Here is a 25,260-nt window from a genome sequence, read left to right as displayed (position 1 = left end):
CCGAGTGCCGGCTAGGTAATCGGCGATGTCACGTGGGCGCTCCCCAAGCTGTGGACGCGGCGTGTTGACGGCGAACCCTCTCAGTCCCAAGTCGCGGTATGGGCATCGGCGGCACACATGGCCGGCTTCTCCGCAGTGATAGCAGAGCGGGCGGTGGTCGGGGGCTCGCCAAATGTCAGTCTTCCTCGCGTAGGTTACAGGGCGTTACAGGGCCCTGGCGAAGTCGCGGAGGGGGGGGCCTTGACGGCGTGCGACGGCGGCGTAGGTCATCGCTTCTGGCTGGGGCTGCGGTAATTGAGGTTGCACCTTAGGAACCCCAAGCGATCGCTGAACCTCATCTTTTACGATGTCGGCGATCGAGGCCACTTGAGGCTGCGACGAAGGCAGGACCTTGCGCAGTTCTTCGCGCACAATGGCCCTGATGGTCTCTTGAAAGTCGTCGGAACCCAGTCCTTGGATGGCGTACTGCGGCGTGAGCCCCTGGCGGTTATATTGCCGGGTGCGCATCTCCAGAGTTTTCTCGATCATCGATGCATCTGCAGAAAACTCAGCTACAGTCTTCGATGGGTTACGAATAAGTCCGGCGAAAAGTTCTTGCTTGACGCCGCGCATCAGGAAGCGGACTTTTTTCTCCTCCGACATTTCCGGGTCGGCGTGCCGGAAAAGACTGGCCATCTCCTCCGTGAAGATAGCCATCGTCTCATTAGGCAGCTGCACTCGCGTTACTAGTAGTGCTTGGGCTCGTTCTCGGCGTACGACGCTTGTGAATGTCAGCAGGAAGCCGCTTCGGAAAAGGTCCCAGGTCGTTAAGGTGGCTTCTCGGTTCTCGAACCACGTCCTGGCAGCGTCTTCCAAAGCGAAGAAGACATGTCGCAGTTTGTCGTTGCTGTTCCAGCTGTTAAATGCAGCGACCCTCTCATACGTCTCGTGCCAGGTTTCCGGGTCCTCGAATGTTCAACCGCGGAACGTCGGAGGCTCCCTGGGCTGCTGCAGCACGATGGGGGACGCTGGGGCTGCCATTGGAGTTTCCTTGGCCACAATCTTCTTGGTCTTCTCAGGTAGAAGTCCGTGCTCCGGGGGCAGCTGTTGAAGACGGCGGCTTGCTCGATGGTCCGGGATTACGTTGGTGTTCGCTTTGCGGTCCGGGCTTGGATCACGGCTTGTCGGGGGCGTCCGGTACATGAACGAAAAGCACCTCCACCAGATGCCACATGGTGGTGACGATGAAGAACACAGTAGCAATACTGTGAAAGGCAAAACTAACTTTTATTGGGAGAACCTGTGCCCACAAAAACAGGCTACAGTTATAGCACAACGATAGCGGCGAACACGGTCGGCGATCATCGAAAATCTGATCAGCGGGTCAAGCGCGTCGGCTTTTATAGATCAGTCGTCGAATGTTCCAGAGTAACCGCTGGGACCCGCGTGTCTTCCACAAAGTTCTACACTATTCGTGTCGCGCATACATGCAATCAGGGGCGCGATCGGAGATATTTTGTTCGATACGTGTTCTGTTCAGTTGCTGCAACGACACAAAGTTGTAGCATGCAAAATTTGTGACAGCGGGGCGGAGAGAGCAGCCAATCAGGAAGCGATGACCTCCCCGGAAGTTTACTTCCGTCGTTTGTTGTCTGCTTGCAGACAGTATACTACAAACCAAATGTTTCTCGTCTTCCAAATGAATGAAATAATTATCTAAAAAAATTTATTTTTTCTTCTCAAGCCCAAACACGTTTTCAAATAGTAGTACGTGTGACTACTGCAATTTATAACTATTACTTTCTTTGCGTCGTCCCTAGGTGGTGTCGCGCACAGCGAGAAGGAAAAAGAAAAAGAAAGACGACGGGAAGAGTGGCGCACTTTTCAAGAGGCAGCGACAACATTCCAGTGGCTCGCTGGCACCGATGATGGGGTCGATTTCTCTGTGCAACCAACGAATTATTTGTTTCGAGAAACAAAAACGACGCCGGAATTCACTTTCTGCCATTTATTCAAACGCTTTTCGCACCGCCACTCGCTCTCCTCTTTCCTCTAGAAACGCCAGCGCAACAACCTAGGGCCGAATCTTATAACGGTTCGGAATACGAACCGTTCGCTTTGCCGCTTACGTCACTAGGTGTGCCACTCCCAAGCCGGCGGTGGAAGAAGGGGAGGACGCGACCAATAGATGAGAGGGTGCCACCTCTGAAGTGTACGTCATTATATGACGAGCTAATCGAGGAATTGCAGAATGTTTCTGCTTGCTAAATAAATGTAAAATATAAATTAAATATTATACGCCAAGTTCTGAAGTATAAACGTGTGGTGCCGGGCGTTTACGCAATGCAGAAGTAATTTATTAATGTCATTCTTTTTTTATTCTCAGCCGACAGGCGGTATCGCAAGCGTAAATGAGCGCTATGTCGTCTGCTACCAGGAGCTCGCACGATGCACCCAACACGAACGCACTGCCGGCACTTCTCAAGTAGCGAGCGCGACAAAATCGTGAACTGGTTCTTAGGGACACCTTTACTAGCCGACTATATCAATTTTCCATCTTTTTTCGCCCTTCGTCATCGGCTCGGACATTTTTTTTTTTATTTTTATTTAACATACTGTTAGTCCCACTGGGACTGTTACAGGAGTGGATTTATCAGCAAGATACAGGAATACAGTGCAGTACAGTAATACGCCAGTTACACATCAAGCGGGCAATAATACAAACAGTATACAGTACAGTAATATGCCAGTTACGCACCGAGTGGGCAACAACACAAAATCAATACAGTCTGAACGTCATCATCAAGTCTGGATTGTTGTCAAGACTGACAAGGCAGCGAGCTAAGCGAACTTGTTCAAGGAATCCTGCGCAGTTATAGATTTATCTAGGCCGTTCCATTCTCTTATGGCTCGAGGGAAAAGGGAAAAGTAATATGTGTTGTTAGCACAAGAGTATTCATTAATCGTAAAGTCATGCTTGTGACGTGTTTCTCTAGAACGATTAAAACTAATGTAAGTAGCAGGATCCATGTTAAATGCGTTATGAATTAATTGATAAAGAAACGTGAGCCTATGGAGCGTGACGCGGCTTGATAAGGTGTCTAGGCTTGCGTTGGAAAGCAGCTCTGTGGGAGAATCAGTGCGCCGGTATCTACGGTAGATAAAACGAACAGCTTTTCGTTGAACTGATTCGAGCATGTGTACATCTTTTTGCATATATGGAAACCAGACGACGTTTGCATATTCCAAGATTGGACGGATAAGGACTTTATATGCGAGTAACTTGGTATCTGAAGTCGCAAAGCGCAAGGTGCGCTTAAGGAAGTATAAATTGTTCATTGCTTTTTTGGTAATGTTTTGTACTTGGGTTTTAGAGCTGAGATTATCCGAAATAATCACACCAAGGTATTTCTTTTCATTTACTGTTCTGAGAACGCCGTTGCCAGTACCGTAAGGGAAATTAAGTTTTGTTTTCTTATTTGTGACAGACATCACTACAGTTTTTTCCATGTTGATTGCCATTTGCCATGTATTGCACCACTTTATGACGTTGCCGAAAGCTGTGTTTAACCTTATTTGGTCTGCATGAGTGTTTATTTTTTGGTACAGCACGCAGTCATCCGCAAAGAGACGCACCTTCACATCAACGTGGTATGTTATGTCGTTTATGTATAAAATGAACAAAAATGGTGCTAGCACAGAGCCCTGCAGCACGCCAGAAATGACCGGAACGATATCAGAAGCATGGTCATTGTATTGCACATATTGTCGGCGTTCCGATAAGTAGCTGGCTATCCACCTCGTAACGGGACCATCGCCAAGTATTTTGTTTAGTTTGAAATTCAGTTTAGCATGTGCCACGCGATCAAAAGCCTTTGAGTAATCAAGGAAAATTATATCAGTTTGACTTTGATGATTGATTCCCTCTGCGAGGTCATGAAAGATTTCTGCCAGTTGGGTAACAGTGGACAACCCTGCTCTGAAGCCATGCTGGTTTTGGTGAATGATGTTTTTAGTCTCAGTATGTTCTTTAAGAAATTTTAACAAGATGTGCTCAAGAATTTTACAACAGGTACATGTGAGGGATATAGGCCGGTAATTGGACGGGGACGTTACGTCGCCTGATTTGTGAATAGGCACAATTTTTGCTACCTTCCATTCAGCGGGCAGACAGCTGTCCTGAAGTGACTTAGAAAATATGAGGTAGAGATATTCACTGATTGGTTCGGCATAGCGCCTAAGAAAGCAGTTTGGAATTCCGTCAGGACCACAACTCTTTCTTTCATCTAGGTTCAACAACAGAGAAAGGATCCCAGGTACACTTATGGCCGGAGCGCCAGAAAGTTGTGTAGACTCATTACTATAGCACGCTAATGTTCCTAAAACACCGTTATCGGCGGTGAATATCGACTGGAAGTAATTGTTAAATGAGTCAGCTTGCTGCTTTCCACGTGTAGGCGAACTAGCAGTAACATTCTTTCTGTTTAAATACCTCCAGAACTTGGCCGGCGAATTTTTAATGAAGTTGTTAAGTGTATTGCCACAAAATTGTTTCCTAGCTTCGCGTACTTTATTCTTTAATTGTTTTGTTAGCGAAATTATGTTTACCTTTAGTTCTGAGTTTGGTCGTTGCCCATTTCGTTGCCTTAACCTATTAATTTTCCGTTTCATGTGGATTATTTCTCGAGTAATCCACGGATTGTGCTTGCATGTTACCTTCTTTTTCAAAGGGATAAAATTTGTGATGCAATGCATCACGTGTTCTTTAAATTGTACCCACAAGGCGTCAACAGTTACGTTCTCTGAACATACAAATCATAAAAATCATTAAATTCATGCATAAGATACGTCATAACAGCCGCGTCGTTCGCTCTGTTAAATGCGCGCACATATTTCGTCGGACCGCGCTGGCGACCCAAGTTTGGCAAGAACAGCGTACACAGTACCGTTTCATGGTCAGAAATTCCTTTTGACACTTCAACTTTACAATCATCTATTCTGAAGTAGTTACTAACAAACACCAAGTCTAGTATAGAATTGGATGATCCTTGCTCACGAGTAGGCTCTCTAACAATTTGTACAAGTTCTAAAGTGAATAGGATACGATACATGGCCTTACTTGTTGCATCAGTTGAGCTTAAAGTATTCCAGTTAACTAGCCGACAATTAAAGTCGCCCGCTAATATGATCACAGAGCCATAGACATATTTATACATGTAATCAAACAGAAGATCCAAATACACAGTTTCAGCATTTGGTGGCCTGTAGACCGCGCCCACATTAACAGATTTACATTTCAAATGAACTTTGCACCAAACGGCTTCTACACCAGGAATGTCAGGCATTTGCGTAAAGGGTAGATCACGTTTTAAGACCAAGGCCACTCCCCCACCCCTAGATTCCCTGTCTTTGCGAATGATGACATAGCCCGGGGGAACGATTTCATGATCTCGAACGCCAGAGTGCAGCCAAGTCTCAGTGATCACAACAATATCTGGATTAAAGGCGAGAAGGGTAGCTTCCAAGTGGTCAATCTTATTTAGAAGGCTGCGCGCGTTTATATTTAATAGGGTTATCGGTAGCTGCGTGTTCTTTTTGATGGATTGCTCGCATTTCCGTTTTTTTCTATTTTCTTCTCACTTTTTTTGTTTATTTCGACCAAGTCGTTTATTTCCTCATCCCATTTGAAAAGCTGGCCATTGATGCTTACTTTGTCGTGCATTAAGAAGACCTTCTCCTTTCTGTCACGGTTTGTTTTAGTTGCGTCCCATAGTTTCTTTCTGATTTCCCTGAGAGGACGTGAAAAGTCTTCGCTGATAGAATATCCTGAATTTTTTAGTTTTGAGCAGCATTTGAAGATCTTCACCTTATCACGATAGTGATAAGGTGAAGATCTTCACCTCGCTCGCCGCCGCGCTGCCGCTGTCCCTGCGATAAGCCCCACTGCGCGTCGCGTGATAAAAGCAATGGAACTTGAAATCGAACATTACGATACACGGGCCCTGCATTGCCTGCGCGAAGTCAAATCGAAGAGTGTGGTGCTGACGGTGATCGCTGTGCCGTAAAATTGAGTAACAAAGTGCGGCACTCCCGAACCAGAGAAAAAAAAGGCAGCCAAATAAGAGATCTCCACAATATCTTCCCGTCCTGACTGTATAGTTTTATCAGCCGAACGAAGAAAGTGCTGAACCAGCCTAGGTTGAACCCTTCTGACTGCTGAACGGCGATCTGCGAGCTATTCACGCTGGCGATAGCACTGAGAATTCGATCTCACCATGCAAATATCTCCTTGGCATTGGCTTTGAAGCTGAGGTCACGGGAAAGCTGACCCAGCCCTTCAACCGGCCAACGCAGTAATTGCGAGAGCAACTTTGTGGACAGTGTCGGCAGCAGAGATCTAGGTCATTCCGATGAATGCTTCACGTCCGACCGACCTCTGAGAGCTGCAGGCCGGTGGCGATGAACCGCAGCGCGCAATATTCCTTCCTCTGCGTGGAATGGCCACTCGTACGCTTGCACCTGAGTCCCCTCCATTTGATAGCGTAGCCTGCAAAAGGCTTACTTAGAAAGCCAGCAAGGGCGGTGCAACTCATTATCCGTCACTTCTTCGAACGCGTATCGCGCTTCCAGCCGTGGTCGACACCGAAAGAGGAACGCCAAGCAGACGACGAAGGCAAGTAATAGCCTCCGAAGCAACCAACGCACGCGCGCGCAACGCCCGCGTGTCTCCGGGGTAGCGCGACCGGCGCGCGCGGCCAGGGTCACAAGCCAAAGCCAAGCCACAGCAACGGAACCCAAAGCGGACTACCCCTTCGCCGGTTCCTACGACCGGTTCGCTTTGAAGATGATTGACAGAAGTGACGTATTCAAAAATTGCGATACCGCCCCGCTGCCTCTGACGACCTGTGACGTAATCAAAATTTCGGCCAATCAGGTGAGGCCAAAGGAACGGTTCCCCAACCGAACCGTTATAAGATTCGGCCCCTAAGTTCCCAACGGAAGCGCCATTAACGTAGCCGCCTGTTTGATCCAATCCAATCCACCAGGCGCGCCATGCGAAGCCGTATGATCGCTCCAAATTTCCCAGCTCCCGTCGGGTTCGGCGCCTAGCAGACGAAATGCTCGGTGGGAGGATGATTGACAGGAGCATGTCGTCATTTTGACGTCACCAAAAACGTGGCCGCGCCCCGCGGCTGGCGACGTCGGCGCGGAGTAGGCCAATCGCGCGCGCCGGTAACCGAACGAACGCGCCAAACAACCATCTCCGATTGCACCTCAGATTACACAAGTTGCGGTGAAAGACAGTGAACGGAACCATCGATAACACTCCAGAAACTTATTTTACATGCAGGCGCGTCCTGCGCTGTGCGATAACATTTGTTAGGCGGTGAGAAGTGGCCGCCCGATAAAGATAAGGAAGTACACGTGTCAATATTGTAAATGTTGACCCTTCAGCCCAATACATAATCGATGCTGATGATACAAGTCTTTTCAGGAACAAATATGCATGATCTCGTGAATCTAGCTAACTTGACATTAGAAAAAAATATGCTGCTGGACAGTTAGAAATTCTTTACAAATTAACTGCGCAAAAACTAAAGCTATTCTTTTTCGCTCTATATCCCCACTTTATGAGCTCACTCATTCTTATAATTTATTTATTTATTTCAGAATACTGCAGGCAGCAATGCTGCCCTAGCAGGAGAGGGTTACATCAAGTGCAATGACAAAGATTTCACAAAGGAATCTACATTTGCACAATCAACAACAGACGCTGGCAGACAATTCCACTCTTCAATTGTGAGCGGAAAAAAGCCTTCTGAAACATTTTCGTCCTCGCAAAGTACGGGCGGATAACATTCGAGTGATTTTTTCTAGAAGACCTGTGTTGTGAGCGGGAAAGATAAGTTTCGCGCGGGAGACCGATTTTGTTCTGATATATCAAATAAAGCATTTTTAGTCTCGCAATCTTTCGGCGGACACGGAGGGGTTCCAGATTCAGTCGCTTCAACATGTCAGTAACAGATGAAGACCGATAGTCAGATACAATAAATCGGGCAGCGAGGCGCTGAATTCGTTCTACTTGTGCGATATCCTTAACGTAGTATGAGTCCCATACTGCGGAAGCGTACTCAAGGACTGGTCGAACCAAAGTGCGGTTTAACACTTGACGGCGAGTCTTAGTTTCCTGCGCAAAAAGCAAAGTTTATTGAACGCTGTTGTACAAACGTTCTTCAAATGTTTGTCCCATTTTAAGTTGCTTGTGATAGTTAGTCCTAGATATTTGACAGACGTTACCGATTGAATAGTTTTATTAGCAATGTGGTACGTATGAGACAGTGGCTTTTTCTTTGTGGTCATTGTCATGGCAACTGTTTTATCAAAATTGATTTGCATACCGTTTCGTTCGCACCAGTCCGCGAGTTTACAGAGGCTATTGTTCAGTAGTGTTTGGGAAGAGGAGCTATTGACAACACTATACATCACGCAGTCATCAGCGAACAATTTTATTGTAACAGAATTATCGATGTTAGAAGCAATGCCGTTTATATAAATTAAAAACAACAGAGGATGACGCGCTGAACCTTGTGGAACCCCAGACAATATCGGCAGATCAGTAGAACTAACACCCGCACACTCCACAAACTGTGACAGATTACTCAGATAAGCCCGCAACCACAATATCAATCTCTCAGGAAGCCCGGCATTCCTTTATCTGTCAACGAGTAAAGTGTGTGGCACACGATCAAAAGCTTTTGACATGTCAAGAAAAACCGCATCTATCTGTCTCCAATTATCTAGAGCTGAAGCAAAATCATGTATAACCGAAATTAATTGTGTAGTTGTTGAGACAGTCCCCCGGAAACCATGCTGATACTTAACGAAGAATTGTTTTCATTCAAGGTGCTGAGATATATGGTGAGCTATTACATGTGCCAGCAATTTACAGTATGTGCTTATTAGAGAAATTGGTCTGTAGTTACGAGCTTCTAGCCTGTTTCCCGATTTAAATATGGGAACTACCCTTGCCGTGAGCCAATCTGCGGGTAAGGAGCATTGGTTGAGTGATGCGTTAAACAGAACATAAAGGTAATGGGACACAATCTCTGAGTACCGTACAAGGAAGGCATTCGATATGCCGTCAGCGCCACTTGACTTTTTCATCTTTATATTTAAAAGAAGAGAAAGTATTCCTTCGCGACCAAGAACTAGGTCAGGCATTGAGTTTGCAACGGGCGGTGGGTCAGAGTATTGCGTTCGTAAATATTGAGCATTTGGTCTTGTAAACGCTTGGTGAAAAGTAGTGTTAAATTCATTTACAACAAAAGTAAGGTTTGTACACATGCTACCATTAATTTTTAGATAATTCACGCGCAGTTGGGAACCTGACAAGTAGCGCCAGAATTTCTCAGGAGATTCCTTCAAGAAAGCTGTAAGAGTTTGGCCATACAATTTACTACGCGCAAGCTTCAATTTAGTAACCAGCTGTTCTTGAAGGGCGGTTAATGCTGACCTAGTTTTACCCTTCCTTTTTCGTTTAATACGTCGCTTTAGATGGATTATGTCCCGACTAATCCATGGGTTCCGACGCTTTGTAATCTTTCCACGCAAAGGAACAAACCTGTCAATGCATGATGACACTAATTTCTTTAACTCGTTCCACAGATGAGAAACATCGCCACCATGCTCAAAATCAAAAAGTGAGAGATGCATTGCATCTAGGACAGATGCATCATCTGCAGCAGAAAAGTCATGAAACGTTGCTACCGAGGGAGGTGTTCTTGTGCTATTGATTTTTAGATTAGCTTGAACAATCTTGTGGTCCGAGATACCATCGGAAGTAATAACTGAGTAATCTTCAGGAAAATTTTTCAGAAAAACAAGGTCAAGAATCGATTGCACAGTTGCAGTGGTGCGAGTCGGAATAGTGACTATTTGTTTCAAGTCATGAAAAAATGAAGAATCGAGAAGTAGGCGTGCATTGTCGGCATCATCGGGCCCCGAGATAGCGAGTACGTTCCAGTCTATGCCTGGCAAGTTGAAATCGCCAGTGAGCACCAGCTTGCGATTTGGTTTGAGCATGCGCTCTAGGTAAGCGGCCAGTGCTTCCAGGTATGACACATTGCTTTTTGGTGGCCGGTTAACCACGCCAAACAAGGTAGAAATATTTTTGTAATTGATTTTACACCAGACACTTTCATGGTTTCGAATGCCCTCAAGCTCGACACTTTGTACTTCATATTTTGTTATTATAGCCACGCCCCCTCCTCGTCCTTCGCGATCGCGTCTTATTATTTTGTGGGAAGGCGGTATAATCTCGTAATCATTAAGCCACGTTTTAGTTACGGCAAGTATATGAGGGTTGTGAAGAAAAGGAATGTCTTCAAGCTGATTAGACTTATTCGCAAGACCTCTGGCAATAAGCAAAAGAATTCGGAGTTCTTTCGTGTCGGGTCAGTGGGATGTCCGTGTAGATCGGGATTTATGAAGCGCGACAACCTGCGTGCTTACTTTGTCCCATTCGTATATCTTGTCTACACGTAGCCGGTCATAGCCCAGTGGAATTTTTCGCGCCTCATTTTTTAAATTGCTTACCATACCGCCAAAGATGAGAACGCTTAGTCAGCGTAGCCTTACAGTAATCGTGACACATCGATATACCTGTGTTCTTGAGCTTAAAGCAATTCTTCAATACAGACACTTTGTCATTGTAGTCAAAGAAATCAAGCAAGACAGGCCTAGGTTTATCGCTGATTCTACCGTTCGAATGTGTTGGTGGCGACACCTAGTTTTGCACAAAATATGTCATCAAGAACCCGCTTTCTCAAGTCACCAGGGCTCTCATTTGTTGGTTCTTCAAGGCCAAAAATTATAAGGTTCAATCCTCGACTTCGGTCTTCCAAGTCATGTAACTTCTGTTGATTGTTTATAGTTTCTTTCAAAGAGCTGACCTCTGGCCGTAACTGAGCCAGTTGTTCTGTGTGTTTTGCAATGACAGTGAGTACGTCGTTTAGTTTATCGAACCTATCGTTCATTGTTAGTTCAAGAGATGATTGTGAAACAAACGCTGTTTATCGAGGCCTGCAAGGTTTCTTGCATGTTTTTTTAACATTAGCTCAATATCAGAAGGTCCGGGATTCCCTTCTATATCCCCAACCAGCAGTAGCAAAAGTACATTCCACGCTTCATCAATCAGTGACAAACATACAGCCAGGCACGGCAGGACAATAATGAGCCTATTATCGCTACGAAGACATATAGATGAGCGTTGCACACCAACCTGTACAAAAAGGAGCAACGGATTCATCGTTGTGCTCACGAAGGTCCCGCCGTGCCCTCTGATGTGGTCCCCGTCGGCGTGGCTTATATATCCCAGTGGCGGCGCTGATGTCATGTCTGGCTGGTCTGGCCTCGTCATGCAAGCCCGTCTTCCGTAGGTGAGCACGTGGTCTTGAGCGTCGGCGATCGTTGTCGTGATATCCGATGAATCGCGAACTGGTATGGCCGCAGTCCACAGCGTGACCTGTACAAAAAGGAGCAACGGATTCATCGTTGTGCTCACGAAGGTCCCTCCGTGCCCTCTGATGTGGTCCCCGTCGGCGTGGCTTATATATCCCAGTGGCGGCGCCGATGTCATGTCTGGCTGGTCTGGCCTCGTCATGCAAGCCCGTCTTCCGTAGGTGAGCACGTGGTCTTGAGCGTCGGCGATCGTTGTCGTGATATCCGATGAATCGCGAACTGGTATGGACGCAGTCCACAGTGTGACCTGTACAAAAAGGAGCAACGGATTCATCGTTGTGCTCACGAAGGTCCCGCCGTGCCCTCTCTTGTTGAATAATAATCTCATGTTCTCATGTGTGCGTTGAATAGAATCTCATGTTGAATAATAATAAAATTGAATTTTCTTCTGCAACAAACTCTCTAGGTGTAATTTTTCACGAATATATGAAATGGGATCACCATACGGAACTTTTACAAAACAAACTTTGCAAGGTCTTGGGCGTACTGAGATAATGTCAGCGTGTATTGCCAGTTCCTCAAAAGCTTTCGATATTTAAGGCACTCTTCTCATCACATCTGCGTCATTGTAACTTAATTTGGGGCAACGGAACACCGCAATCCATAAATAATCTTGTTATCCTACAAAAGAAAGGCCCTAAATTCTGTTGCAAACCTACTATTTAATCCACATACTTCAGAAGTATTCGTTATATATAGTGTAATTAAATTAAACATGCTATGTGAATACACTTTATTACTTTCCTTTAGAACTGATACTGTGAAAAATCGCGGTTATTTACACAGTGTAGCTAACTTGCAACCAAATCCTTCTTCGCGCCTAAACAGACACTCGGAACAATGGTATCTGCCACGGCCACGCATAAACTATGGCTTTCAAACATTAAGTTATTGCTTGCCGAAGACATTAAATAACTTCAAGATTTCTTATGAAAACGTTCGCACACTCTATAACACTTCTGTTTTAAGCATGCGGTGTTAAATATGTTCATAGTTAAATTTTACTTTTTGTAAAATATGTTTTTATGTGGATATCATGTGTTTTCTCATTTGGCACCGACGTTGAAATGTATTTTTCTTTTACTGCCATGCTGCCTTATGAACCGGGGACGTGGGGCTAGCCAAGCTGTTTCTAATGCAGCTTTTTTTTCCTCGCCCCAACCACTTATGTGAAACTCCATGTATGTGGTAAATAAATGAACTTGAACTTCTTCTGTACTACTTTGAACTTTCTTGTAAACATGTAAATATAAACGTGTTTGTAAAACGTCCTGGATATCGGGCCCAGCCCCACGTTCCCTTACTCCTCCACGAGCAAAGTACATTTGACATCTTCGGATCCCCAGTCGCAACAGCGTCCTGTGGTTGAGCACGAGGTCGTCGGCATGATTCCCGCCACGTTTAATGTGGGCGAAATGCAAAAATAACCGCAGATATCATTTTGCGTGCCGACGATACATATGGACACTGTTCAGGTGGAAAAATTAGATATTCTTCAGCTGCAGACTAATAAATGACTCGCTAATTTATCGCAGTGGCTTAGTGTAAATAAACCCAACTAAACACACACACAAAAAAGCTCATTTTCCGCCACCGAAACAAGTGTATCAAGAACGAGACGGATCCAAAATTCCGCGACGAAGACAGAGCGTGTTACATCGCATAAATTTCTTGGTGTTTCATTCGAAGAAAATCTAAACTGGTCCCATCATGTTCATAACATGAAAAACCATACTTCAAGTTCTATCGGCATTAATAGTCGACTAAGGCAATTTTTATCTTCATGGTTAAAGAAAAACAAGTTATGCTACGAATTATAGTCTATTCCCGTTCTTGTATGGGGAACAACAACAAAAACGAACAACATCAAGCTGTATATACTGCGAATACTAATAACGCGAGTAACTGAAGATGTGCAATATCGAGCTCGCTCAGGACCACTCTTCAAAGGAAATAACGTGTGAACGATACAACGATAATTAAATGGAATATCAGTAACTTCTCTATTGCACAAAATCAAGCTAAATGACAATGACCTTTTCCCACAAATTTATTTAGAAGGAACACGCTTGCAACACGAGGAAAATAATTTGCTACAAAGGTTTCACACGTATTAGCTAGGACATGCAAAAGCAGACCTAAATGATGATAGATTTCCTAAACCGTCACCTGGTTGTCATCGATATGGTACAAGAATAAATGAATTTTTAGATGTCTTAACACAACGATAAGCCTATACTTTTATCAGTTTAGTATGGCATGGAATGAAAAACTTTATTCAGGTCCTTCACGTCGCGCTAGGTTCCTAGGCCGAAGCGGGCCGCTCCCACGTCGGGACCCATAGCCTCTCGGCCGCATCGCGAGCCCGACGTGGGCTCTTCTAGTTCGGGGAGAGCCGCGTCCCGCCCGCTGTTGTCCTGGTCGCTGTGTAACGCGGAGCACCGCCAGAGCGAATCATGTTTCTCCCCCTAGGTATGAGCAGCTATTTTTTGCTTCTGCTGCTGTTGCGCCACTTCCATGCCTTTATTGTTATTGATTGTAGTGACATTGCTACATAGTTAATATATATTTATGTATCGTTGTATGCTTATGTACGTGTGTATGCATGTATTATTTATTTATTTATTTATTTCTGTACCCTCAAGGCCCGAAGACATTACAGAAGGGAGTGGAGGACAATATACACGGGGAACAGAACATAATAATGCGGCTGCTAAGAGTATAAACAACATTCAACTGTAGCTTTAACTGCAATTACATCGGTCAGTTGGGTAATAGAGGTGGGCAGGTGGTTGCAGTCATTCGAGGTACTTGGAATAAAATAATAAAAGAAGAAATTTATGCGGCACAAAGGAACATGTACTTTGTGTTGATGATCAAATCTGTTCGCTACGTAGGATGGCTTTCAAAGAAGGTATTGCTTTAATTGCAGATTGTGGTAGATTTTGTGAAAAAGAACTAAACGAGACAGGTTCCTGTGTGAACAAAGGTGGCAGGCCTGAAGCTGTTTTCATAGATTATGCGCTAGATGTGCGAACACACAGCCTGACAGAATCACACGTGCGCTGCGATTTTGGACAGGTTCCATGGTACGAATATGAGAGTCAGTGCCAATGTACATATGCAGATGGTATATTGAAGTGAATATTGTGTATAGGTTTCCCACCGTTGATTTGGTATACTCCTGTTTTAAGCTCATGCTATATGAGACTGTCTCTGTTGACTGAGTGATGCGTATGTGGGAAAGGAGTGCGATACTCGTCAGACATTCGGCGCATTCTTATCAGCCTCCTAGACAAGACAACTGCACTTTTTTATTCTTTTGTCATTGTCTGAATAAATCTCGAATGAACAAATGAACGAATAAAAAATTAATAATAATGCCAGTGCAAAGCGCTGAACGATTCAAACGTGATACGCGGACCGCACGGCAGCTGCGCTTGCTGGCGCTAGGGGCGGCATGCGTCAGAAACGCTCTCGCCCCCGTCGCATACCACAATGCGTGAGCTTGCTCTTTCTGGCACCCACCGGCGGCACAAAGGGTGGCGGTAGCCATGCGTTCCTTGTATGGCCTCTGAATCTCTGCGCACACGCACGCATGTATCAATCAGTCAGTCAATTGTGATTGGAGAGCATAACTGAGGTCACTTCTCACTAAAGCTCTTTCAGGTGGGAAAAGATGCGGCAGACCCAATCGCGTCCGAGGAGAGCATTCCCCTTTCCGGCGCGCACGTCGTCGACGGGAGGAGAAGGAGAGCCCCGCGCTCCCCCGTCGGGCGAGCCCGCATGTCCGCTGCGTAGCGCAAAGCCCGCACGTGAGCGGGCAGCTAGACGAGTTCCGTTCGCGTCGAGGCTGTCGAAAACGCAAGCGAGCGCGGCATTCGAAATGCGGCCGCCGCGCGAGCCGCTCGTGGTCGGCCCGTCGCCGTCGATCAACGCCTCCTCGGCGGCGCACGGGGCAGCGCGACATGTGCGACGTCGATGGACGCGATAGGGGCACGATGCCTCCCCCGGCTGCCGCGATGATGGCATTGTGCGTCGTCTTACTTCACTTCTGTGTAGCCACTGGCATCGAAGAGAATGCGTGCAAGGACATATGCGGTATGTGGCCGATTCGTTGCTTGGATGTACAGCCGCCGCCATACTTAGCGCGAGCTTTGAATTCCACTACGGGGAGTCTATTGACTCTGCGTGGGTTGCCTCGAATTTCCCTGCTTAATGCTTATTCTTCTAAGGCACTTAATGTTTGCTCTTTACAAACGGTATTTATCCAAGTTAAACCACTATGTTTCTTTAGCGTTCGTATTAGCAAACGTTTCAAAACCACGGCATCGGAAAAAAAAAAAAAATTCTCGTGCTGCTTAGCAACGTTAAATTTTTATTGCATTGATCGAACACGCGCATGTAGGCTGCGCCACTTGGTTTCAGCCGGCAAGCCCAGGCTCTGAACATTTGCTCGCGAATGTACGCTATAATATAAATCGCGATCGCCACGCGTTATCTCACGCAGCACGAGGAGTTCACCGAGATGAAACACGAGTTCAGACGATCGATTCACACGCTCCTGGTCACGGCAGTACCAAAGGCAACCAGTAGTGTCTACGGTTTACAAATGGCAACAATATTACAACCCACGTGTACTTGGTCACAACTCCAAAAATGTTGTACGACACAGAACAACTTACTCCTACGAGCTTTAATCTCGTGTGGCAGTCGCATGCGGTACGTATACTTGCACAAGAATATTTCTGGCATTCTAATTACCTGTTTCGCGCAGAGGAAATGACAAACCGCTGTAACTCGGACCACCGTTAGCGGGGGGGGGGGGGATGTAGGAATGGATATGTGGATATTACGAGCATCTTCTTCAAACGGGGCGGCGGCGGATATGCCGCAAAGCTTCTTTTGCGGTAGCGATTATATGGACCCTCCAGGCGCATTTCTGTCGTCACCGTGAGGTTCCGTTCAACGGCGATAAAATCGTCGCCGCGCGCCGTATCCTGTATGTGCGAGTGAAAGCGTGCGGCGAACGAGGCTCAATCTCGCGCGTTGGGTGCCAGGCGCGCGACGAAAGACTGCGCGCTTCCTCCCCGCTTTCGTCTCTTTCGCGTGGGTGAGCTTGAGCCGCGATCACCGGCTCCCCTTGCACGCTTTTTTGCAGCGTAGGGCACACGGCGACGGTGTTATCGCCCTTGGACTTTATACGGAACCTCACGGCGGCGGCGGCGACGCCGACGGCAAAAATGCGCTTAGAGTGTCCGTATTAGTATTAGCTTAGAGTGTCCATCGCAATAAAAGGGCGGATGGACGGGGAAGGGACAGGTGTAGCACGGTTTTGTGAAAAGGGCTCCTCTTACATGCTTGACGTGCCGCCGATTACAGGAACAGAATGTATCTTTCATAGAAAAGATATTTTGGCGAATCATTTTTTCGAAGAATAGGACACGTAACCATTTTATCTATATATTTTTCTCTAAATATGAGAGAGAGAGAGAGAGAGAGAGAGAGAGAGAGAGAGAGAGAGACACTCTTTAAATGTAGCCTGAAGCATTGCTTCATTCAAGAATGTTGAGGTACGAGTGACCATCAACAATCCTCTCGCCAATTGCGCCATCAACGGGACTTCTTTCTTGCGCAAATGTCTTTCGCCATAATCGGCCGAGTCAGGTCGACAGCCTCATCATGGCTTCAATGTCTGTAGGTGCCAGCGTGCTCGGTCGATCCCCGCGTTTCTCCCAGGAGCCGAACCCTTACATGGTGAACTTTGAGCCATCCACGCACGCTTACGCCCCTTTGGCGGCATAGGCGTGTGTAAAGGCCCACATCCCTCATAACTGCACTGCAAGTATACGCCACGTGCCTGCTATGTGCCTGCAAATGATTGAGCATCCACTGATTACACCTTTCATCGCCACGCGCCGCACTCACACCTGTGAAAAGACTCCCGCCAGAGTGGCTGGTGTTCTCCTTCTTAGAACAGAGTCGAGGCAAGGTGCAGATTTGGAATATAGTTGGTTGGACATAATTAGACTAACAGCGCGAGCGTAAAACGTGGTTTTGCGCTGTAGGTCTAAACAGTTGAGTGATCAAACCCAAGCTTCGGCTGTCGCATTCCAAAAAGCAGGGTATACAAAAACGCTCATGTACTTGAATTTAGCTGCAGATAGAGAACTCTGGTTTGTAAAAAAAAGTTCCCTGAGCGTTACACTGCATCGTCCCTCATGGCCAGCAGTGCAACCCTGTGGCGTAAAGCCCTCCCTATTAGTAGTGCAGTGCGAATATCGCGATCTGACACTAAAAGCACTGGTATCCCCGTGGGAACGTTTTTGCCTAACGTTACCGCTTCACTGTTACCACCTCCGTGACACAACTGTAGGCGCATGCGTGCAGTGGACATCATTTGCGATAGAAGCAACGGTAGGGCGGTGTACGAAAACATTGTTTTCGCAACGTGTGGAAAATTGTACGGGCCATGGTGGCATGCGCAAACACGCCCTGCGTAGCGTTTATGGTGGCGCAGCACACCATGGTTTTGACGGGTGCCCTTCACCGGTGCTTACTTTAACTTTTTTTTTCTCCACCACGTACGGAAATCAACATAAAATCGGCATATTGGATTCAAAGCTTAAACGTAAAAAAGAAAAAAGAAGAAAAGTAAATTTTGGAAGACAATTCAACCTCTTGTTGACGTCGATGAAAGACAATGTCTTCCCGACATCGCTGGGAGTGGGAATAGGGTAGGAACCACATAATTAATTCTATGATGCCCGCAGCGTCTTAACGACAGCACCTGCAAACACCAGTTGTCACGAAGTAAACATGCAAGAACTCTACCCTCACCACTAGTACCGCCCGTGCCGCACGGTGATACCACCGGCACCGATACTACCGGGAGCACCGGTGCTGCCGGCATGAGATCTATATTCGGTATCGGCGTGCATTTTCAGACAGCACCATCTTCTGGATCGGCCCACGAAATAGACCAGAAACATGCCCGATATGGCAAAGTGGGGGTAACTCGCTAAGAAAGACATTGTCTTAAAAAATAGAGGGATAAAGACCGGCAGCATGGCCTCGAGTCGTATTATCTCAAAACTAACTGCTGCGCTTAGGAGAAGGGCATTGGAGAGGAAAACTGGGGAATGGAATAACCAGAGGTTGTCCGCATTAGAGGTGGGCGAATACCAACGTTTTCGAACCCGCATCGAATACGAATAGCAAGTATCGAATATCGAATTGGTTATCTCATAGTCAAATGCAGATCACATATATAGAACAGATATATTTATATCCGTATAGTTAGGTGCCAAGTTGTACTGACAAGCGAGAAAAAGAGAGTTAACTATTAGGGGCAATTAGAAGCAGTTATAAACACCAGATTAGTAATTGTCACAAGAAAACGCAGGAATAGCTTGTTAACATATTTAAAGCCTGGTTACAAACAAACTTCCTAAAAGTGAATGGCTGCTGTATGACTAGCTTTCTAAAAACGCGAACTAAATGGTTGCCGAAAAAGGACTAGGAGATGTGGAAAAAGGAGAGAGAAAGCTGCTGAAGAACCTGTGTGCCTATACACACGTAATAGGGCCTGTTGCAAGGAAAACATGAGTGGTTGTGACGTAAAAGATAAAACTAGCACATGGCTGGACTATCACAAACATTAAATGACAGACTACAAGCATGAATCGCAGATTGTTGGCTAAGCTTCAGCCGTAAAACAACTAACAAAGCTTCCACTATACTCATTTTGTTGCTGCACTGCTTCGAAAACATTTGTCCCCTGTTTAACTTCTGATAATATGTGATACTTTGTTTAGCAGACGGAGAACAGTAAACAGAACATAAGAGTTGGTTTCTGCGAAATATTTGATTAGTTTCGATATTCGACAATACCGAATAGTTCATTTTCGAATATGAATAGTGTGAGAGTAATACTCGATTCATATTCGAGGCTTGGAGTATGCGCCCACCCCTAGTTGGCATACAACGTGAGCCAAATATGACATGCTTGCTTTTTTTTTCTCAAACTGACAAACAGCTCGCGCGCAGATATGCATGCTTCTTCAGAACTGTCACACGGTCGACCTGGTACATAACGTGCCCTACACTTTCCTTGCCTTCTTACTGTTTTCTTTGAGCACTGCCACAAGCAAACGTAGTGTATATAAGCTGCGCACATTGCATGTGCGGTTATGATCACATTCCGCGGATCTCTAGTAGTGGTGAATAACAGATTTCTGGCAACGTTCTGCAGCAAATGCGTTGGTCTCCGTTCAAATACGACGACTCTCTTACTGACTGACCAACGCAGCTCTCACGACTATACGTCACGCCGCCCATCCATAGTTTCGAATACCAGTGGTCGTCAATCAAGAAAAAAAAAATACATCTGACTGCATAAAAACATTCGCTATTTTGTTACAGATCTCAAGGTGGACGCCATGGTGAAGTTATTGGGATGCATGCGTCATACAGCAAATTATGATGTAAGTAAACACTGGCTCGAAGCGCCAGACCTGTTTCCTTATTTCAGTCGAGACCATTTACAATATCAAAAACAACCCTTTGACGGGCAGTATTTTTTCCCCGTCCAGAAAGCAATGAAGTGCGTATACCGCAGGACCAATTATTTATGTCAGGTGATTTCCACACATGGTTTAACTGCATATCACAGAGCGAGTGATGCGTCACGAGGTGTCTAGTGACGCATATGCACCCCCGTTCCACCGCCGGCGCGCAAGAAGTTTGGCGGAAAGCCAGCACCGTTTTGTGACACCTTCTGCACTTCGTCCCTTGATACATTAGTTGTATGCACGTGTCTGAGTGTACACACCGAATGATCAACTTCCACTGCTTCTAGAGGAAAGAACATCTCTGATGTTTATTCCACGTTTTGTGTGAACACTACGCCAAGGCTAACTCTTGGGTTGAGTAGCTGTCGATATCAGGAGCTCGATCGAGTGCACAAAGCCGCTGGCGTGTAGGAGCAGCTCGTGTACAACAGGGGTTCTCTGAATTTCGGAGTTCTGGCAGCCCGCTGGCAGCCAGCTAGTTCCGGTACTGATAGGAAGCCACGTGGGCTGGGATCCCAAGACAGACAGCCCGAAGCTGTCCGAAGTTTGCAAAAGTGAACGCCGGGGCAGCTGGCCGCGGGATAGATGTAAACGTGGTATACCGGCATGGCAGCGCCCGGCGAGGCTGGCGCGCGCTCGGCATAGTGGGCCCATTTATGCATTGCCAGCTTGGAAATATATATTTACATTCAGGGATTCGATCACTTTCTCGAGATTTCGCGCGACTCGGCATAGGACGCGCACTGGCCAACCGCACTTTGCACAGCGCAACCGACGACCTCCGACGCGTCCGATGGCAAGACCCGAATTCACGTGTAATTAATATAAGTGATTATATCCCCGAAAGCGATCGCTCGAGGATTCCTGCTCACAGCGATCACGTCGCCCACCGGCGGCATTGATGAATTGGCGTTGTGTCATCACTTGACAAGACACGAGGAAGCAGGATATCGGGTACGTCATACGCATAAAATTTCGTGCGGACCTGCTTGGGCTTTGATTTCAGAAAGTTTGTTTCAGCTGATGGTGCTTGTCTTATGACCCTAAAGAGCTGGGGATGCGGCTGGCACATGCATTTCACGCCGCCTGTGACCATGAAAAGTTTCACGCGAAAAACAACACACACACACACACACACACACGCACGCGCGCGCACACACACACACAACACACACACGCACGCACGCATGCACGCACACACGCACACACACATACACGTTTCAAATGGTTCAACGCCGCTCGTATCGCATCGCCTCGCAATGTGGAACGGTGTGTTAGAACCTAAGAAAGTAACACTAGAATTAGTAGTGCTAGAAGTAATGCTAGGCGCTCATCGCCTCTTTTAGTCGTCTGCTAGCCAGAGAATTTCCAGAGAGCAGCCCGACCAAAATCGTCCTGGCTGGTTCTGGGAGTCCGCGGGCAGCCAGAAGTAGAGGGAGCCAGAACCGTCCATCCCGAGTAAAACGAACGCCCGGCGGAAGTGCGCGGCGTGGTGGGCGGAGCAACCCGAGAAAAACGAAGGCGCTGCATTCTTAGGCAAAGTTACACCCTTTGGCTTGCCCCTTCTGCCACACAACAATAATCGTTATCTGCCTTGATGCGTTTCCTTTCTTTAACGCTGCGAGCCCGGAACTTTCCAGTAACGAATGGCACGCGCGTTATCAGAAGCGGCACTGCAAAGGGTGTAAACTGTTCTATGCTGATAACGCGCGTGCCGTTCGTTACTGGAAAGTACCGGGCTCGCAGCGTTAAAGAAAGGAAACGCATCAAGGCAGATAACGATTATTGTTGTGTGGCAGAAGGGGCAAGCCAAAGGGTGTAACTTTGCCTAAGAGTGTGGCTCGCTATGGCAGCTCGCGGGTAGCCAGAAATGGAAAATCGAAGAGGCCCCTGGAACAAGCTCCGGCCGGCGTGTCAGTGAAGCTACAGCTGTTGCGAGTGGAAAGGTCCGTGAGTCGGCAACGGAAACAGGGCTCAATCTCTGCAACTCGGCAGTTTTCAGTGTCTCCTACTCGATACTGTTTACATCGATGATGAGCAAAAGGAGAAGGAGAAGTTCTCGATGCCAGGCGGGTGTAGTCGCGGCAGGCCATCCGCATAACCCGCAGCAACACTACAAGGGACACGGGCACCGTAGCATTTTCTCAAGCACCAAAAGCGTTTACGGGGAGCCTCCTTGTTTTATTTATTTATTTATTTATTTATTTATTTATTCATTTATTTATACATACTGAGGCTATTGCAGGAGTGGGCAGTGAAGAAAAAAAAAGGATAGCAAGAAAACAAGCACAAAAAACTATGAATATCAAGTATATGTAATTGTTTTCAAAAATTCTTGCGTAGGTAAAGAGCGGATGCTTCCAGGCAGTGAATTCCAGAGCTCAATGGTCAATGGAAAGAAGCTGTGCTTGAACATCTCCGTTCGGAAGGGATAAGGTTGAGATTATGAGAACTCCTAGTGATAGAAGGTGCACTAAAGTTCAAATAATTATTTAGTGTGACAGGGCGCTCAGAATGAATCGGCGTGTGTAAAAATTTCATGCATTCTAAGCGGCGGCGAGATGAAAGAACTGTAAGACCTGTAGCTGTATAATGGGAAGAAGGGGAAAAATCTCGGCTATAGTTGCGAAAAATGAAGCGCACTGATTTCTTTTGGGCTGATTCTAACTTTTTAGTATCGGATTTCTTATGAGGATTCCATATGATGCAGCCATAATCAAGAATGGGGCGGATAAGTGTTTTATACGTCATCAGTTTGGTATCCTTTGGAGCCTTACGCAATGAACGATGGATGGTAACCGAGACGTCTAAAAGCTTTGTTACATATGATGTCAATGTGTTTCGACCATGACATGTCATGGGAGAAATGAAGACCAAGGTATTTAAATTCGGTTACTCTTTTTAAATCTTGACCATGGAAAGTGTACGTGAAAAGTGATGGAGATGGGCGTCTGGAGAAGGACATGGAAACAGTTTTAGAGAAATTAATGTTCATTTGCCATTCCTTGCACCACCTACAAATTTTGCAAAGGAGTCATTAAGTAAATCATGATCCATTGGTGTGTTAATACTATGATAGAGGACGCAATCATCAGCGTAAAGACGAATATTAACGGACACGCAATGCGGCAAGTCATTAATATATAATAAGAAAGGAAGCGGGCCTAAAACGGAACCTTGTGTTGATGCTGACACCAGTGGTGGTTCCGGTGGACGATACGAAGGAGTCGATGTGTAGACTTAGAATACATACCCCGTACCGCCCCCTCACCTGCCATCTCTCGACGCATACAATTTTGATCGGAGAACAGGGTTCACGAGAACAAAACAGATTTCGGCTGCTTTATAGCATATGCTCTTTTGCGACGTACGCTAACTTAGTGTGCCACCGTGCCTGTCACAGCGCAACAGAACCACGATATCCTGTTAATACAGAGAGATAGAGAGAGAGAGAGAGAGATTAAAATGAGAGAAAGGCAGGGAGGTTAACCAAAGTTAAAACATCCGGTTTGCTACCCTGCACTAGGGGAAGGGAAAAGGGAAATAAAGACGGAAAGAAGAGCGTGACAAAAATAAAAGGGTGAGAAAAAATATGAAAAGGGACGGAATTGGGTCGTTATAGTCTTCCTAATAGGCCACTGTCACGTAAAAAGGTCAACAAGGCCTTGACCGACTTTCGCTGCGACGACAGTTCATGTCGGCATTCCAAAACTGACTGTTCTGAAAGTGGCCTGTCGTCAAGGCGTGCCAACGCGGTCGCTAGTGACAGCCGGTGCGCGCTGTATTGAGGACAGTGGCAAAGTACGTGTTCGATAGTCTCTCGCTGCCGCAGTGACTGCAAGCCGTGCTGTCGTCCATACCGACTCGGAAGACGAAAGATCTTGTGTGGGCGACACCAAGCCACAGTCGGCAAAGTACTGCTGTTTCGAGTAGAGAGAGTCCAGTGCAGCTGCTTTTCACATTCCCTCTTTAAAGTATGATTGGTCGGTTCGCTTCACTGCAGTCGTGTCCTCCACAACGGCCGAAAGCGTTGCCATTGAGGCAGCTCTAAAGAAGCTACGGTTCTGTACGCCTCAACCCGTTGTCATTCTTACAGATTCGAAATCCGCCCTTCAAAGGTTAGAGCATGGGTTCCCTACTGATGCTTTATGTCTAAGCTCCCTACGCTCGGTGCACAATCTCCATATCAAAGGCTTCTCCATACGATTCCAATGGGTGCCCTCGCACATAGGTATCATAGGCAACGAGATGGCGGACAGCCTCGCCCATAGAGCGCTGTCTGGGAATCCTTTGAGAAAAGTGCCTCAAGAGGACAAGAGACTCTTCAGAGAAGCGGTGTCGTGCCACTTCAGCTCTCTGTGGTGCTCACCTCACAAGCCATGTGTGACTAAGGGTCTCAAAAGAAACCAATTCACTTTACTGCTCCGCATTCGCACGGGCTCTGCTCGTACCCCTGCGTGGATGTGTAAGACTGGCCTGGCGTTGTCTCCATTATGTTCAACGTGTGGTGTGTGCGGTGACATAGAACATTACCTTATGTGCTGTACTCTGTATAACGCGGAAAGGAGCGTGTTATTCGGGTCCCTCAAAAAGACAGGAATTCCCCACAGTTCTCTTCAGGACATTGTTTTCCCGCGCGGGAACCAGTTAGATAGGAAGGAGGTTTCTCGCCTTCTTTTAAATTACCTGCAGGACACGAATTTGGCCTCCACATGGTGACCTTAGGAGTGACTATGTGTAGTTGTGAGGTCCGTGTCTGATTTATATGATTTATGTATTTAGGTGTCACTACGGTGGAGCAATTGCCGGCAGCTACTGCAAGGCTAATCCCACCGGTAGTCTACCAACCACTCAACTCAACTCAACTCAACTCAACTCCAGCTGGGGGTCGAAGTCGAAGGGATGGGTCGAGTCGGTGTAGACGTGTATGCTTCAAGCTTGGTGTGTTCCATAAAGTTTTGATGGCTTCATTTGCAAGCACACGAATTTTCATTGCAGCGTCTGTTCTTGAGAATGGAATGGAGTCTTGCAAGCCCTCCTCATGCGCAGATCGTGCTGCTGCGTCGGCATGTTCATTGCCCATTATGCCACAGTGGCTTGGAATCCACTGTAACGTGATGCCGTGTCCTTGCTCGACGAGGTGGTGAAGCAGCAGTCTGATTTCTAGAACAGAAAGATTAAGGGGTCG

General features: G+C 46.5%; 1 protein-coding gene across 2 annotated transcripts in view; it reads left to right on the top strand.

The window, feature by feature from the left end:
* LOC126520906 (uncharacterized) overlaps positions 1-25,260 on the top strand; it is a 91,101-nt gene that overhangs the window by 43,991 nt on the left and 21,850 nt on the right. The window contains exons 1-2 of one of the 2 annotated variants that reach the window (XM_050169734.3): positions 15,198-15,600; positions 19,924-19,985. The exons of the other annotated variant lie outside the window; for it this stretch is intronic. Of the exons in view, the coding sequence (XP_050025691.1) occupies positions 15,468-15,600; positions 19,924-19,985 (195 nt within the window). The 5' untranslated portion in view covers positions 15,198-15,467. Of the gene's footprint in view, positions 1-15,197; positions 15,601-19,923; positions 19,986-25,260 lie in introns of those variants that run through there. 2 annotated transcript variants of the gene reach the window in all.

Source organism: Dermacentor andersoni, chromosome 3 (assembly GCF_023375885.2).
Source record: "Dermacentor andersoni chromosome 3, qqDerAnde1_hic_scaffold, whole genome shotgun sequence".
Classification (NCBI taxonomy): domain Eukaryota; kingdom Metazoa; phylum Arthropoda; class Arachnida; order Ixodida; family Ixodidae; genus Dermacentor; species Dermacentor andersoni.
The sequence above is the reverse complement of the archived record's forward strand: the minus strand, read 5'-3'. Positions and strand labels throughout refer to the sequence as shown.